This window comes from Bubalus kerabau, chromosome 1 (genome assembly GCF_029407905.1).
Source record: "Bubalus kerabau isolate K-KA32 ecotype Philippines breed swamp buffalo chromosome 1, PCC_UOA_SB_1v2, whole genome shotgun sequence".
Lineage (NCBI taxonomy): Eukaryota > Metazoa > Chordata > Mammalia > Artiodactyla > Bovidae > Bubalus > Bubalus kerabau.
Window position 1 is genome coordinate 166,672,708 of NC_073624.1, and position 14,849 is coordinate 166,687,556.

At 52.3% G+C, this 14,849-nt stretch overlaps 1 protein-coding gene across 11 annotated transcripts in view; it reads left to right on the plus strand.

Annotated features, from left to right (window-relative positions):
- Positions 1-14,612, plus strand: part of C1H10orf71 (chromosome 1 C10orf71 homolog) — a 55,461-nt gene extending 40,849 nt beyond the window's left edge. For 9 of the 11 annotated variants that reach the window (XM_055538449.1, XM_055538458.1, XM_055538403.1 and 6 more), the window contains 2 exons: positions 524-626; positions 5,188-14,612. In XM_055538449.1, coding sequence (XP_055394424.1) covers positions 5,332-9,636 — 4,305 coding nt within the window. In that variant the 5' untranslated portion in view covers positions 524-626; positions 5,188-5,331 and the 3' untranslated portion in view covers positions 9,637-14,612. The remainder of the gene's footprint in view (positions 1-523; positions 627-5,187) is intronic. The other 2 variants (XR_008699623.1, XM_055538468.1) reach the window with 2 other exon arrangements.
- The last annotated feature ends 237 nt before the right edge of the window (positions 14,613-14,849 follow it).

The following is a 14,849-nucleotide window of genomic DNA, read 5'->3' on the forward strand; positions in this document are numbered from 1 at the left end:
ATAGTGTGCAGAGTGAATTTATTTTAACTACTTCACACTTCTTCTGAATACTCTTAAAATTCTCCTGGGCAGCTTTTGGGTTCTTTTAGCTGTTGAAACAGATATCCAAGTCTTCTGCCAACAATAAATTGAACACTTCTTCCTTGTGAGTGGATTCAAGTTCAACAACTCTAGTTCTCTTTACTGCAAAACCTGAGTTATTAATTCACAGGGGAAAAGGGCCTTTGGGCCAATGTAACTAGCAAAAAGTGATTCACAACTAAGCCAATCATATTAAAAATCCCAAAGGCTTGAAGCAGGTTCCTTAAGGTTTCTTGGGCCAGACACAAATTCATGATCACTGGAAGGGATATAAAACCACCTTGCCTATATTTGGAATTTTGTTGAGTTCAAATGTGAAATTAAAACTAAAATTGAAAGCCAATTGTATTACTGACATTTAAAGGTATCTTTTGCACTGAATACCTGCTTGGTTTTTTGGCCTGAGGGGTTCCAACAAGATCACTTTTCTTCTTCTCTCTAGATGGGTAGCAATGTCAGCAAATGTCAGCGTGAAAAGAAGTTTTAAAACTACAGATCCTAAAACGCAACAAGGCAGGCACCTGCAGCTCCCACTCCTGTAGCAGGTACGGAACTAATCCAAGAGCCGGGCCCTGGAGACCCCTTCAGTTTGAGTTACTCTGCTGAAGGTTCCACCGGGTATCTGGGAGATTAGCAGGTGGGAGTGGGGAAGCTGAAGCCAACTTTATGATCATCCCATTGAACCCAGGTCAGTCAAGTAAGAGTGGAAGAAAGTATCTGAATGAAGCCAGCAAGAGGGAGGTCTCTCTTCTTCCTGAGGCAGAAGGAATGTGGTTATTTTCTGAATACTCTAAATACCAGTGATCAGCTTCTGTTAACAGTTTGGAATTCTGACACAAACCCTAGATCATTTTGGGTTTTTTGGTCACATGCAATAGAAACAGAAACTAGACAAATAAATCAGAAACAGATAAGTATTAAAAGGAAATAGGAACCCTCATAGACTCAAGGTGAAGGCTGAAGTTCCAAGCTGGGAAAGGACAAAAAGAAGGTGCCGCCACTGACAAAGATGGGCAGGGAGCCTTCATCCTTACATCACTCCAGAAGAAAGAGTGCCATAGGCTGCCTTGGGTCTTACATGTGCCCTTGGCTCTGAGAGGTCTCTGCAGGCTCCTTGACTTTCAGCCCCATGAAGACTGAAGGCCAAGAGTGGAGGAAACTTCCCAAAAGGTATCAAGTGTTCTTGCCCAAAGGAGGGGATGGAAGATGAATGTTTAAAAAATAATAAGTATCTGCTAGTAGTAGGTGGTATTTAATTGACTGGGGGTGTTTATTTAACTCTAAGATTCTAATTTGGATCCCCACGTATCCTATTTCCATGCTATTGTGGAAGTAGAGAAAGCCCAGTGTTACTGAGTTCAGTCTTATTGAGGTCAAAACCCCAGCATTCAGGATACCAGAAGACTCCCTGACTCTATTGTTAAGACCTCAAGATACAGAAAACTTGACTTACAGTGGCTGAAGCCACGGAGGGCCCCCAACTCACCCCAATAACACAGATTCCAGAGGAGGGGGTGGTTCTGGCCTAGGCTCACAGCCCTGCGGGGTCATCAAGGACTCAGGGATGCCCTTTTGCCCACCAGGCGCACAGCCCTGAGGGGTCATCAAGGACTCAGGGATGCCCGTTTGCCCACCAGGTGCACAGCCCTGCGGGGTCATCAAGGACTCAGGAATGCCCTTTTGCCCACCAGGCGCACAGCCCTGCGGGGTCATCAAGGCCTCAGGGATGCCCGTTTGCCCACCAGGCGCACAGCCCTGCGGGGTCATCAAGGCCTCAGGGATGCCCTTTTGCCCACCAGGCGCACAGCCCTGCGGGGTCATCAAGGCCTCAGGAATGCCCGTTTGCCCACCAGGCGCACAGCCCTGCGGGGTCATCAAGGACTCAGGGATGCCCTTTTGCCCACCAGGCGGTCCTCAGCAAATTGACCTTGAGTCAGCGTTGTTACTCCCTCAGGGTTGCAAAGTGAACACCTCAGTGTTACAAGTTGAACTGTGTGTGTGTGCGTGTGTGTGTGTGTGTGAGCACGCACTCAGTCGCTCAGTGCTGTCCAACACTCGGCGATCCCATGGACTGTAGCCTATCAGGCTCATCTGTCCATGAAATTCTGCAGTCAAGAATACTGGAGTGGGTTGCTCTTTCCTAGTCCAGGGGATCAAACGAATACAGTTTCAGGCTTCTTGTGTGCAATAAAGCAAGAAGAAAGGGCACCAAGAGAGTGGAGATGATGGGGATCGTTCCTTTGATCAGAAAGGCAATCATTTCCCCAGACATCAGAATGCTTCCAACCCCTGTGGTCAGAAGTAGCTATGTGGGGGTCTGAGATCATGAGCATTAGCTTCTGCAGGTTTTTGAGCCAAAGTAGACAAGGGAACAGGGGGTGGGGATGGGGTGAGGTAGGCGGGGTAAGGGGGCTAGGCTGCAGCTCTCCCCTTTCAAGTGCCTCCTAAATGGCACTTACTATTCTTTCTGGAGAGCAAGAGCGCTGATTTTCAAGGCACATAAAGACAGTCTTTTCCAGGGCCAGTCAGTGGCGCCTCATCAGCTCATCCAGTTTACTAGAACTTGAGGTCCTTTGTTTTCTCTGGCAGCCCCAACTCAGCCCTTTCATTCATAAAAAGAAGTCAGCCTGCCAACAAATCAGCATTAGAAGCCTACCAGAGTGCTGTGGTCAAGAGACAGGAGGAGAAACCTCTGAGGAAGGCCGGCCTCTGGGATTAGATCTGTGCTGCCAGCATGGTGGCATCGGCCGTTGTGGGACACCTTGTAGGTGACCTTCTGTGAGGAGCCAGGATGGGATTTGGGACTCCAGACCTGCGGCCCTACCACTCTCATGGAGCATCTTCATCCTCCATCCCTAGCAGACCTATTCAGGCCCCTGTGCTTACTGTTCAGACTGGCCAGGCTAGCAGGGGCGTGCCGCCTCTCCAGCCTCCTCTGCTAACATGAGTGGGGAGGCTGTGTGAGTGTATCATCTGGCAGCTGAGGCTCACAGCACCCTGCTAGAAGTTCACTGTCCAAATGTCCCCCACTGGAGCCCAGTCTAGGGTCAATACCTGCTATTTTATCCAACGTTTCACATACTCGCCCCGGCCCTGGCCAGGCCTGCTCTAGGCATCGGAGGTATGTACCCCTGGTAGTGATCAGGCTCCCCGTCAGGAAGCAGCATCCTCGCGAAGAATCCAGGAGGGAATGCAATGAACCACCTCACGCATGTTAGGATGGCTACTGTAAAAAAAACAACGACATCATCGACTCAGTGGATGTGAGTTTGAGCAAACTCCAGAAGAGAGTGAAGGGCAGGGAAGCCCGACGTGCTGTGGTCCATGGAGTCGCAAAGAGCAGGACCTAACTGAGTGACTGAACAACCGCAACCACAACTATCAGGAAAAACAAAAACAGAAATTGGAACTCCTGTGCAGTGTTGGCAGGTGTATAAAATGACACAGCTCATGCGGAAAATAGTATAATGATTCCTCAAAAAATTAAAACTAGAATGACCATGTGACCCATCGATTCCATCCCTGAGTATGTGCCCCCCAAAATTGAAAGCAGGATCTTGGACAGACATTCAGACACCCATGTTCATAGCAGCATTATTCACAACAGCCAAAAAGTGGAAGCGACCTTGGTGTCAACTGACAGATGAATGGATAAACAAAATGTGACATATACATACAATGCAACGTTATCTGAAAAAGGAAGGAAATTCTGACACATGTCACAGCATGGATGACCCTTGAGGCTATGATGCTAAGTGATAAATTGCTCACAAAAGGATAAATACTGTCCGAGTCCACTCAAATTAGGTACCTTAGAGTAGTCAAATTCGTGGATACAGATAAAAGAATGGTAGTTTCTAGGGGTTTGGGGAGAAGAGAATGGGGGTTATTATTCAGTGGGTACGGAGTTCAGTTTTGCAAGATGAAAAAGTTCTGCAGATGGATGGTGGTAATGACTGCGCAACAGTATAGAAGCACTTAATACTATTGAAACGTACACTTAAAATGGTGAAGAGTAAATTGTGTCCTGTGTACGTCACCACAATTTTAAAAGGAAGGAGAATGTAATGAAGGGGCTATAACAGAGGTGTGGGCAGAAAGGGGGAGACCCCAGGAGGTGGAGTCATTCGGGAAGTGACAGCCGGGTAAGGGCAGCAGGGAGAATCAGAGCCCGGGGAGGGGCCGTAGTTAGAGAAGACTGCAATACTGCCTGGACCCCACCCCCAGTCAGAGCAGGAAGCAAGCAGAGGGACGGAAATGCCTGGCCTGCTGGGTCCCCCTCAGTCCAGTCTCCTACCAGCACCTCCCGCTGGCCACACCCAAGGGCACGTTGGAGAGCGAAGGATCCCAGGTGAGGCAGGCTGTAGGGTCTGTGCCTGCTTGGGGTGGCTCTGGGACCAGGGCAGTCAGCAAGCAGACAGTCTAGGGGCTCCTGAGCACCTGGTTCTTATAGGCTAAGCAGAGGCTGGTCAAGAAAGAAGTACGTTTTATTTTAGACTGTGCTCAGGACCACAGAGGAAATAAACCAGGCACTGTGACAGACGGCGAGGAGGAAACATGGGATGCCAGGGAAGTTCTCTGCAAAAATGACACATCTGGACTTGAGGCACTGTATTAGCCAGGGCTCTCCAGGGGAACAGAACCAGTACATACACACATATACACATACATAAATGCACACATACACACACACACACATATATATATACATATGTATATGTACATGGAGGGAGAAGGAGCTTATTGTAAGGAACTGGCTCATGTCATGATGGGGCTGGCAAGTCTAATATCTGCAGGCAGGCCAACATGCTGGACACCTGAGGGGGAGTTGATGTTGCAAGTCCAGTCCAAAGCCTAGAAGTAGGATTGCCTACTGCTCAGGGTTTCTCAGCCTTGTGGACAAGGCCCACTCACATTGTGGGCCTTTAAAGCAGTAGAGACTGCTTTACTGGCATTTGGCCAAAACCTGGGCATCATGGTCCAGCCAGGCTGACACGTAAAATCAACCATCACAGGCACCCTTGCCCACCCACAGCAGCATGTCATCTTATATGATGCCACTAAGTTGGGTATCATATTCATACCCTGCACTTCTTCCCTTTGCAGAGAAAAAGAAATTCCCACTTTGCAATTGCATTTGATCATCAGGAAGCTCTAGTTTTGTGGGAAGAGAGCTGCATCCAACCCTTCTGAAATCACACCCAGAGGCACCCACTGGCTGACGGGGACAGGCTTCCTGGCTGGCGGACGATGCAGGGGGGCAAGAAGTGCATGGACGGCTTCAGCGACTCCTCAAGCATCGGCAGCGTGCTGGACGACGCAGACAAGGAGGTGAGCAGCCTCACGGACCGCGCGTTCCGGAGCTTGTGCATCTCAGAGGACGCGTCCTTCCATGACTCCGACCTGGCCCTGTCCCCGGACATCACCCGCCAGGTGTTTGGGAATTTTCACCAGGGGACGGTGAGCCACACACACAGGAAAAGCGGCATCTGGAGTCAGTTACCATCCCAAGGCACTGAGCATGCAGGCTGGGCGGCCACATTCCAACAGCTGCCCAAGTACGTTCAAGGGGAGGAGAAGTACCCCAAAAGCAGCTCCCCACTGACACCAGCCCAGAGGCGACTGGAAGTGCCAGTTTCTGGCCTGAGGAGCAGCAACAAGCCTATTTCCAAAGTGTCATCTCTGATCAAATCTTTCGACAGGACGGAGAGCCAGCGCTGTGACAGCGGGCCTCCTACCAGCAAGCCCCCAGCTCTCAAAAATCCCCCCAAATTTGCCCCTCTTCCAGAAAGCGGCGTCAACTTCTGCTTCGATTCTGCCTTTTTGACTGTCAGGAGGGTGCCTGCTGAAGTCTCCAGCACCCATCAGGCCAGCCACCAGCCTGGCCGGAAGCACGGGGAGCAGGAAGCCCCCAGGAATCCCGAAATGGCCAGTCATGGCCCCAACAGCTTCCTGCCAACACCTGAACATGCAGCCAATTCATTTGAGCCAAAGTTCCCCTCTCCTGCCCACAAGGCGGCCACCAGTGAGCCTGGAAGGGGCCAGGAGTGGGCTCGCAAAGGGACCTTTCTCCATAGCGAGAACAGTGCTTTTGAGTCATGGAATGCCCACCAGCCGAGGCTACCCGAGAGAAAGGATGCTGCTGACGCTGTCCCAGAAAGCAAGGCTCTCAAGCGTTATGAGGACACGCCCTTGTTAAGAGAGCCCCCGGCCTCTGAGCAAAAAACCTCCCCCTGCCATGTCCGGGCCAACTGCAGTCAGGAAGAGAACAAGATGGCTGCAGGGACTCTCTCCACATCTGGAACCTGGGTGTCGAGGGATTTGGGAGCCCAGATATATGCTATGGAAGAAAAAGCTTCCAGCTCACAGGCTGACCCTCCTCCGTTGAAACCGACCCATGCCCCCTGGAGGAAACCAAAGCCTGGCAAGGGAGGGAAAGACAATCTGCAAGATGCTTTGGAAGAGAAGAAACAGACGAACTGGAGAGGCCCAGCCTTGTATACAAAGCACAATCCCCAGGCGCAGTTTCCAGAAAAGGATGCCCTTGATATGCCTGTGGAGCCCAACGAGCATTATGATCCTCCTTTCAACATCAGTAAGCTTCTGACCCCTGTCATACCCACCAAACAGGTCCTGGAATCGTCTGACAGCCAGCCAGCGGAGATAACCCCTTCACCCCCAGGACAGCTAAATGGATACCAAGAGAAGGATCCCAGTGAATGTCAGTCCCGGGACAGCTACAAATCTAAAGCCCCCAGCCTGATGTTCAACCTCAAAGATGTGCGGAAGCGTGTGAAAAGCACATACAGTCCCTCGCCTCTCATGAAAGGCCTGGATGAGAAAACCAGAGACAACCAAGAATCCCTGAGCAACGGTGGACTCCTTCCCAATGGGCTCGAGGAAAACCCTCCAGATGAGTTCTCTAAGGAGACACTAGATGACGGCCCTTCTGTGCCACTCACCAGTACCCAGAAGGACCCCAAAGCTGACCCTGATGCAGCCTCTGCAGACAACTACCTAACTCCCACCTCACCATCAACTATCACCAAAGCCCCCTTCTGTGTCAACGGCGAGGCTGCCAACAGGAACAACTATGAGAAGGACGATACCAATGGAGAATCGGAGATGCATGATGCCAGGCCCGGCTGGCGTTCAGACTCCAGGCAACGCCTCCGCAGGAAACATCTGTCCCTGAAGCTTTGCAGTGAAGACCCTGAGGCAGGGAAGGCTGCAGAGACCCCAAAGACCTCGGGCCTAGAGAATGGATTCTTGAGATCCATCTCTCAAGAGACAGAACCTGAGAGACAGGCAGGACTTCAGAATCCAAACTTCAACCGGAAATTCTCCCCAGGGCCCCTTTCTCCCGAGGAGGAAGATGTGTTTTATAGTGACAGCCAGTCTGATTTTATGCCAGGCCTCAAAAGTAAGGCCAAATTCAGCACCAGCTCTTCGGATCAGTCCTTCGCCTCATTTGAGGATCAGCAGAAGACGTGGTTCATGGAGACCCAGCAGGAAGACGGCAGGAACGACATGAGTGCAGGTGACGGTCGGAAGGATGAGCAGGAGAAAGTGATGCAGGAAGATGAGCTAGAGTATGGTGCCATGAGTAATGGGAATGCGTGCGTGGAGGAGCACAGCAAGCGGGAATCCTTGCCAGAAGAAGAAAGTTTGCCAGGAGGTAGCCCCAGGAAGGCGCCGAGGGAGGAAGCTGATTTCAGACGCACTGGGACTGGGGGAAGTAAGTCAGATACAGCTCTGTCACATGCCAGAGGCCTCGCCCCTTCACCAGGTTCCACTTCAAACAAGCACATACTCTTCGCAATTAAAGACAACACCCTGAGGGCCACCCCCGTGATCAAACCCATCATGCTGCCCCTCCTGAGGTCCGTGTCCTCGGAGTCCCCACTGGGCAGTGGCCACAAAGAAGAAGAACTGCCAAGGCCAGGCTGGGGCGGGGATGCTGGTCTCTGTGCCCCTGAGAGCCAGGAAATGCCCAGCACGCTGACACCCACCAGTGCCCGGGGCACACACGTGAAGGGGGTGGCCTGTGAGGGGCTGGAGGACCAAGAGTGGGTGCCCAGCGCCACCAGGTCGGAGACCTCCCAGGCAGCCCCAAAGTGGTATGTTCCATCTTCTCCACTCACAGGAGAGGGCCAGGGGCTGAAGCCACCCCAAAAGGCCACACAGAAAGTTATGGTGAACAATGGTAAGAGCGGTTCAACAGACCCGGTGAAGCTGGACGCTCCAAGGTGCATCCCTACCATAACTTTGCCAGAAGATGACCCAGAAGACCAGCTACCCCAACAGCAGCTGGGAACTTTTTGGGAAGAGCAGGTGCAAGGCTTCAATAGTCACTTTTTGTCTACCCCCAGAGCAGGGCACCCAGGGAGACGATGGGTCACTGGTGAGCTGGCGGCTTCCGCCAATGCCAGCTCCCTGGAGGAGAATAGTGCATGCTCCCCTGCTGCCAGCAGCATTTGGGACGATGCTTCCCAGGCCCCTACTGAGCCTGGCCTGCTGCCAGGGGAGCCTCCACACAGCAGCCCCTGGGCCAGCCCCAGCCCTGGCAGGGTGGCCCGGAGGGAAGACCTGACGCATGCCCTTGCATGGGAGCCTGGCTCCGACCCCCAGCTGGAGCCATCAGCCGAAGACCTCAGGACGCTTTCTCCAAGAGGCTCACTGCTGGACGTGGCCACCAGCTCGGCTAGCCTCCTTGAGAAGCCAGAGCCTCCTGCTCAGCTGGAGAGGGCGGCTGGCAAGCCACCTGCAGTCCCGCCCAAAACAGAGAAGGCCCTGCGGCGGGCAAAGAAGCTGGCAAGCAAGAGGAGAAAGATCGACCAGCCACAGGAGAAGCATGGAGAACGCAGGGAAGAAAAGCTGAACCCTGAGGACTCAGAGCGTAGGCCGCTGTCCCCCGGAGAGAGGCCCCGGCCCAGGCTCCCCGTGGTCCGCGCCCTGCCCCCTCCCACGCACCGCCACTCGGTGTCAGCCCTTTCAGAGCCCGTCCAGAGGAGGCCTGGGGGGCCCCAGTCCCTTACACCCCAGCCCCCTTACCCTGCCACCCAGAAGGTCCTCCAGGACCCCCAGTCTGGAGAGTACTTTGTCTTCGATCTGCCGCTCCAGGTGAAAATCAAGACCTTCTATGACCCAGAGACAGGCAAATACGTCAAGGTCTCCATCCCATCCTCTGAGGGGGCGTCCCCTGAGCCAACCCCGCCGGACGCCCTTGCTGCCCCCTACGTGCTGTACCCCGGCTTCCGGCCCCTGCCCGTGACGGCTCTGATGCCCCTGCGCTGCTCCTCTCAGCTCTCTGCCCCCACCTTCCTAAGGCAGCGCCCTCACACCGCCGAGGCAGCCGGCCTCAGGCCCCAGAGCGTCCACGAGGCGGGCCTGCAGCTGCCCTCTGAGGCTCCCAGCAACCCCACTCAGCCCTCTGCAGGCCAGCACCCCGAGGGGCCCCCCCAGAGTGCAGGGCAAGAGGGGGGAGATGCTCCAAGCCTGGGCATCATCCCCACCAACGACCTAGAGGACTTTGCCACAGAAGGCATTTCTTGAGAATCGTAGTGGACAAACCAGCCCCCGGCCCCACAACAAAACCAGAAAAGCTACTTCCCTCTCCCCCCGAACAATCACACACACACATACACACATCAACTCATACTCAGCCGTTTGAGATCCCTAAAACTTGTGAGGAAGCCGGGATCCTGAGCAAACCCAACCTGAGGGGCTCGCCTCCCTGGGAGGGTGCTGCTTTGCTCACATAAGCAGAGTCCCTTCAGAGCTCCTGGATCCCGGACCCACTCCTCTTCCTTTCTCCCTCCCTCCCTGCCTCCCTGTCCTTCTCCCCTGACCCTGGCACCCATGTGTATCCAGCCTGATTCCTAACAAGCCTTCCCTTCAGCATCCCACCCACTCCTCCTCAAGGGCCGGCTCACAGCCTGAGCACAGCTAAGGCCCCCAGAAACGCTGTACCCCGCTGAGCCCTGGCTGGCAACACACCGCCCAGCACATCCCCTTCTAGGTCAGGTCATACAGGGCCCACCCCACCCTCGCTCAGACCCAGCAGCTCTTCCGGCTCACCTTAGGGGGGAAACGGCTGAGGAGCAACCCAAGGCAATCTTGCAGAAATATTTATTTGAATAGAATGGGTTTTCTTTACTGAAGAAACTTTCCTCTGAAAGCTACTTTCTGATCATCTTGTAAAAAGTGAAACAAGTCTTCAGATGAGGTGTTGTCCCTGGACTCGTATCTTTCCTCTGTGGCAGTGACGGGTCTGTGCTGGTGAGTAAACAGTCGTGCCCTCCAGGCTTGCCAACACGATTGGGCAGCTACCCAGGGTCTCCACTCGGAGCAGAGTGGCCTCAGCACTCACCCACCACAGTCCCGGTGTCCCCGCCTTCTCGGGCCAGGCTCTCCCCTAGCACTGGGCAGCAAAGATGAGGGAGACCCTACCCACCACCAAGGATGACTGGGACCCAAGTCAGGCCCTGACAGTCCCGATGTAATCACGGGTACCTGTGCCCTGCGCTCAAAAGGAGATCACAGTCCTCCAGAGTCCCTCTGGGATTTGGAGGAAAGACTCTGAATCAATTCAGGGTGACAGGGTGCAGCAGCCGCCTCTGCACCGCTGAGAGCAGTGAGGGTCTGTAAGCCGATGCCCACTGTGGACAACGTGTTGGGAAAGAAGCAGGCCAGCCTCGTGGGCCTCTACCCGGGGCTTCCGAGGAAGCTTCTTAATTTTTGCGCTGTGGGAAAGATGGGGGCTAGAGTGCCTTCGTTCTCGTTTGGAAGGGGCAGCTGTCGGGACAGCACTGCTCACGTCCCAGGGGACCACACAGACTGCATTGCCCTGGACCTTTTAGCAAACATGCCATTTCTAGGCTGGGAAGATGGGGAGGCCCCCAGCTCACCGTGTCCCAGACTCACACAGATACTGGGTCTTTAAACATATTCTGGGTTGTGATTTGGACTCAGAGTTTTATATACCTGCTTGTTTTCCACAAAAGTGCAATCGCACCTGAATTTCATTGTAAAAATGCTCCACAAGCCCCCCGGCCGCAGCCCAATGCCAGGAGCCTTGTCTACACCTGTGAGTCAGCTGGTTGGTTAGCCCGGAACTCAGGCAGGCCGTTGTCTGAGAAATCCAGTTCCCACGAGTCACTCACTGGGATGCCAGTGAAGAGAACAAAGTTGTGTCTTGGCTCTGCCAACAAATCACAAGCATGCTCTCACCTGTTTTCCATCTTACTCAAACAGGAAAGATAGTATCTCATTTCAAAATTCTTAGGACTCAGGAAAAGAATTACCTAACAAGAGTCCCCCACTTAAAAAATAACCATAGTTACAGTAACCGTGTCCCCACAAAGAAAAATGTACTTTATATAAGGAGCATTCAAATTTGGGCACCGGGCTTCCCCAGTGGCTCAGTGGTAAAGAATCCTCCTGCAATGCGGGAGATGTGCGAGATGCTGGTTTGATCCCTGCGTTGAGAAGGTCCTCTAGCGGAGGGCACTTCTAGAATACTGGAATACCAGAAGGCCACTCCAGTATTCTTGCCTGGAGATCCCCATGCACAGAGGAGGCTGGCAGACGACAGTCCGTAGGGTCAAAAGGGTTGGACACCACTGAAGCAACTGAATGCAGACACACGTTTGGACTCCAGTCACTTTCTGTCTGAGGAGCAATGTGAGCAGGGCCATTGATAGAGCTGAAACCATAAAGATAGATGCTTAGAGATCAAGAGCAGCTCCCAGAGACCAAGAGCAGCTCCCAGTCCTCTCTGCCCCTGTGGATGTAGAAGAGGAAAGGGTGTCTGCCCGAATGCAGCATCCACTCACAAATCTAGAGTAAGGATTCCTTCCTTGGGCATCTGGCCCCCCAGCAAGTCAGCTGGATGGAAGGCCTCCAGCACTCACAGCAAAGTACCTAAGTTGCTTAGAAGCAGATAATGCCTCCAGAGACAGTAAGGACCAGCTCATTTGCAGGTAGATTCCTTTCTGTTTCTGCGTGGGGTTGGGGGCAGTTACTCCTGCCTCCTTCCTTCCTCCCCTCATCCCTCACTCTTATCCTTTTTTATTCTTTTCTTTCCTCCCTCTCATTACATTTCCAGAGATTCTGCTCTGTGCCAGGTGTTTCACTGGGCACCAAAGATACCATGACAATGAGATCCGATCTCTGTGCCAGGGAATTCAAATCTGACAGAGAAGAAAGACAAGCCCACATGGTAAGGGATTTAGCATGGTGGTCTGAAGGGCATCTGGCTCAGCCTGGAGGGAAAAGGGGACTTCTGTGGGAATGACACCTGATCTGAGCCAGGAAGTACAAAGCGGTGCATCAGCTTATGAGGAAACAAGAATTTCCCCATCTTTGATCTATCAAACAAAGATAGACAAGTATTAAATACTAATCCATGTGTCTTGCCATATCAAAGTGTACTGGCTTAGCTAGTTGTTCAGAGCTTCCCTGGTGGCTCAGACGGTAAAGCATCTGCCTACAATGTGGGAGACCCGGGTTTGATTCCTGGATCAGGAAGATCCCGTGGAGAAGGAAATGGCAATCCACTCCAGCACTCTTGCCTGGAAAATCCCATGGACGGAGGAGCCTGATAGGCTACAGTCCATGGGGTCACAAAGAGTTGGACACGACTGAGCGACTTCACTTCACTTTAACTAGTTGTTCACTAGCATTTCTAATCGGCGTGAGCACAGAGCCGAGTGTAGCCTGGTAGAATAGACCTTTGCTGATATAGTTGGATGGCATCTCCGACTTGATGGACATGAGTTTGAGTAAACGCCAGGAGTTGGTGATGGACAGGGAAGCCTGGTGTGGTGCAGTCCGTGGGGTCACAAAGAGTAGGACACGACTGAGCAACTGAACTGAACTGATACATTCATCAGCTTCTGAACTTATGCTTCACTCGCCTGAGTTGCCCAGAAAAAGCACTATTTCTCCCAATCTGTTTAATAGAATAGTGGTGAGAATGGGGAACATGTTGTTTACAGAAGCTGTAGGTAACGGCCAGGCCTGCGTCTTCCGTCCAGTGTGCTGCCCCTTTACTGTGACGGCGGCCCTTCCAGGCGTCTCCCAGGGAGGAACAAGAATGCGGAGCACGTTGAGGGAATGAGCAAAGGTCCCGGGGCTCTTCAGTGGAGAATGACAAGAGCTCACAATGTCCGTCACACAGGCTGTGCCAGCCCCTGACAGAGGAGCCTTGAGCTTGGCCTCAGACCTCACCACCAACCTACGAGAGGGACCATCATTAGCTTCACTGGCGAAAGGGAAGCAGAGCACGGAGATGTGGAGCAATTTCCCACAGTCAATAGCCACGGAGTGAGGAGCCCACTCACACGCCCAGCTCTCTCACTTTGGGGTAGGCACTCAAACCCTCAGTCATGTGTCTCTAAGTGTGGTCCACGGACCAGGAACCTCCACAAGAGCAGGGCACTTGTTAGAAATCCAGTCTCCATCTGCATCTCCAAAAGATTCCCTAGTGATTCGTTTGCACGTCAGACTTTGAGGAGTGCTAGCAGCCCCTGTTTGGGCTGGAAAGGAGAAGATTTAGGGGAAACAAGTTGAAAGCTTCTTGTCTTTCAATATAACTGTGGGTGAAGGAAGAGAAAGCTACATGTCTGGGTGGGAGCTGAGGGGGTGCTGACTCACACTGACTGAGAAAGGCGTCTCTAATGGCGACAGCTGACTCCGCATTTGGCACGAGTAGCCTGGGGAGAACTCAGCTCAGTGTCGCTAGAGATGCTCAGTAGAAGCTGATGGCCCCTCTCCCGAGACTGGGATGGATGCGGAAGCCAAAAGGGACCTAATGCCAGCTTTTGAGACCCCGGATTACACGTGGGGCTGCAGCATGCCAGTGTCATGAATCAAAGTCTACGCAGAGGTTGGCCACATCAGAGAATGCTTTCACTCACATGAATGCTTTCAAATGAGTGAAATAATTGCATATAAATGAGGGGAGGTCAGGGCAAAATCTGAGCTCTATGCACATGGAAAGCCTTTCGGCCCAGATAACAAACACGCTCTCGGTGGACACAGTTGTCTTACATGGTCATTCCACATCACTGGCGTCAGTGAAGCCCCGTCTCTGGTCTTCCTTGCACTGATACCCCATCATGTATCTGTGTTAGGAATATATCCGAGAGCCCTCCATCCAGCCAGGTGACCCACTGCACAGGGAAGTCTGATTTCAAAAGGCCTCCGCATCTGTCCTGATCCACACATGTTAACTACACTTCCATTGCCAACTTTGCCAACTTCCCAGAGGATGGATCCTTTCTGTTGGAAACCTTTTGACCAATGTTCAATATCACTAATCACTGGGCACAGTCAAATCAAAGCCATAATGTGGTGTCACTTCAGACCCATTAGGAGAGTGACTATAACATTAAAAAAACAGAAAACAAGTGTTGATGAGGATGTGGGAAAAATTCAAGACTTTATGTATTACTGGTGGCAATGTAAAATTGTGCAGCTGCTGTGAAAGCAGTTAAGGCAGGTCCTCAAAAAGTTAAACAGAATTACTATGTCGTCTGAAAATTTCATTCCCCTGTATGAAAGAATCGAAAGTATACAGATCTCCAAAAGATATTTGTATACCCGGATTCATAGCAGCATTATTCACATTATCCAAAAAGTGGAACCAATCCAAATGCTAGTCAACAGATACACAAACAAAATGTGCTATAGACATACAACTGAGTATTATTCCGCCTTTAAAGGAGGGAATCCCGACACGTGCTACTACATGGGTAAACGTT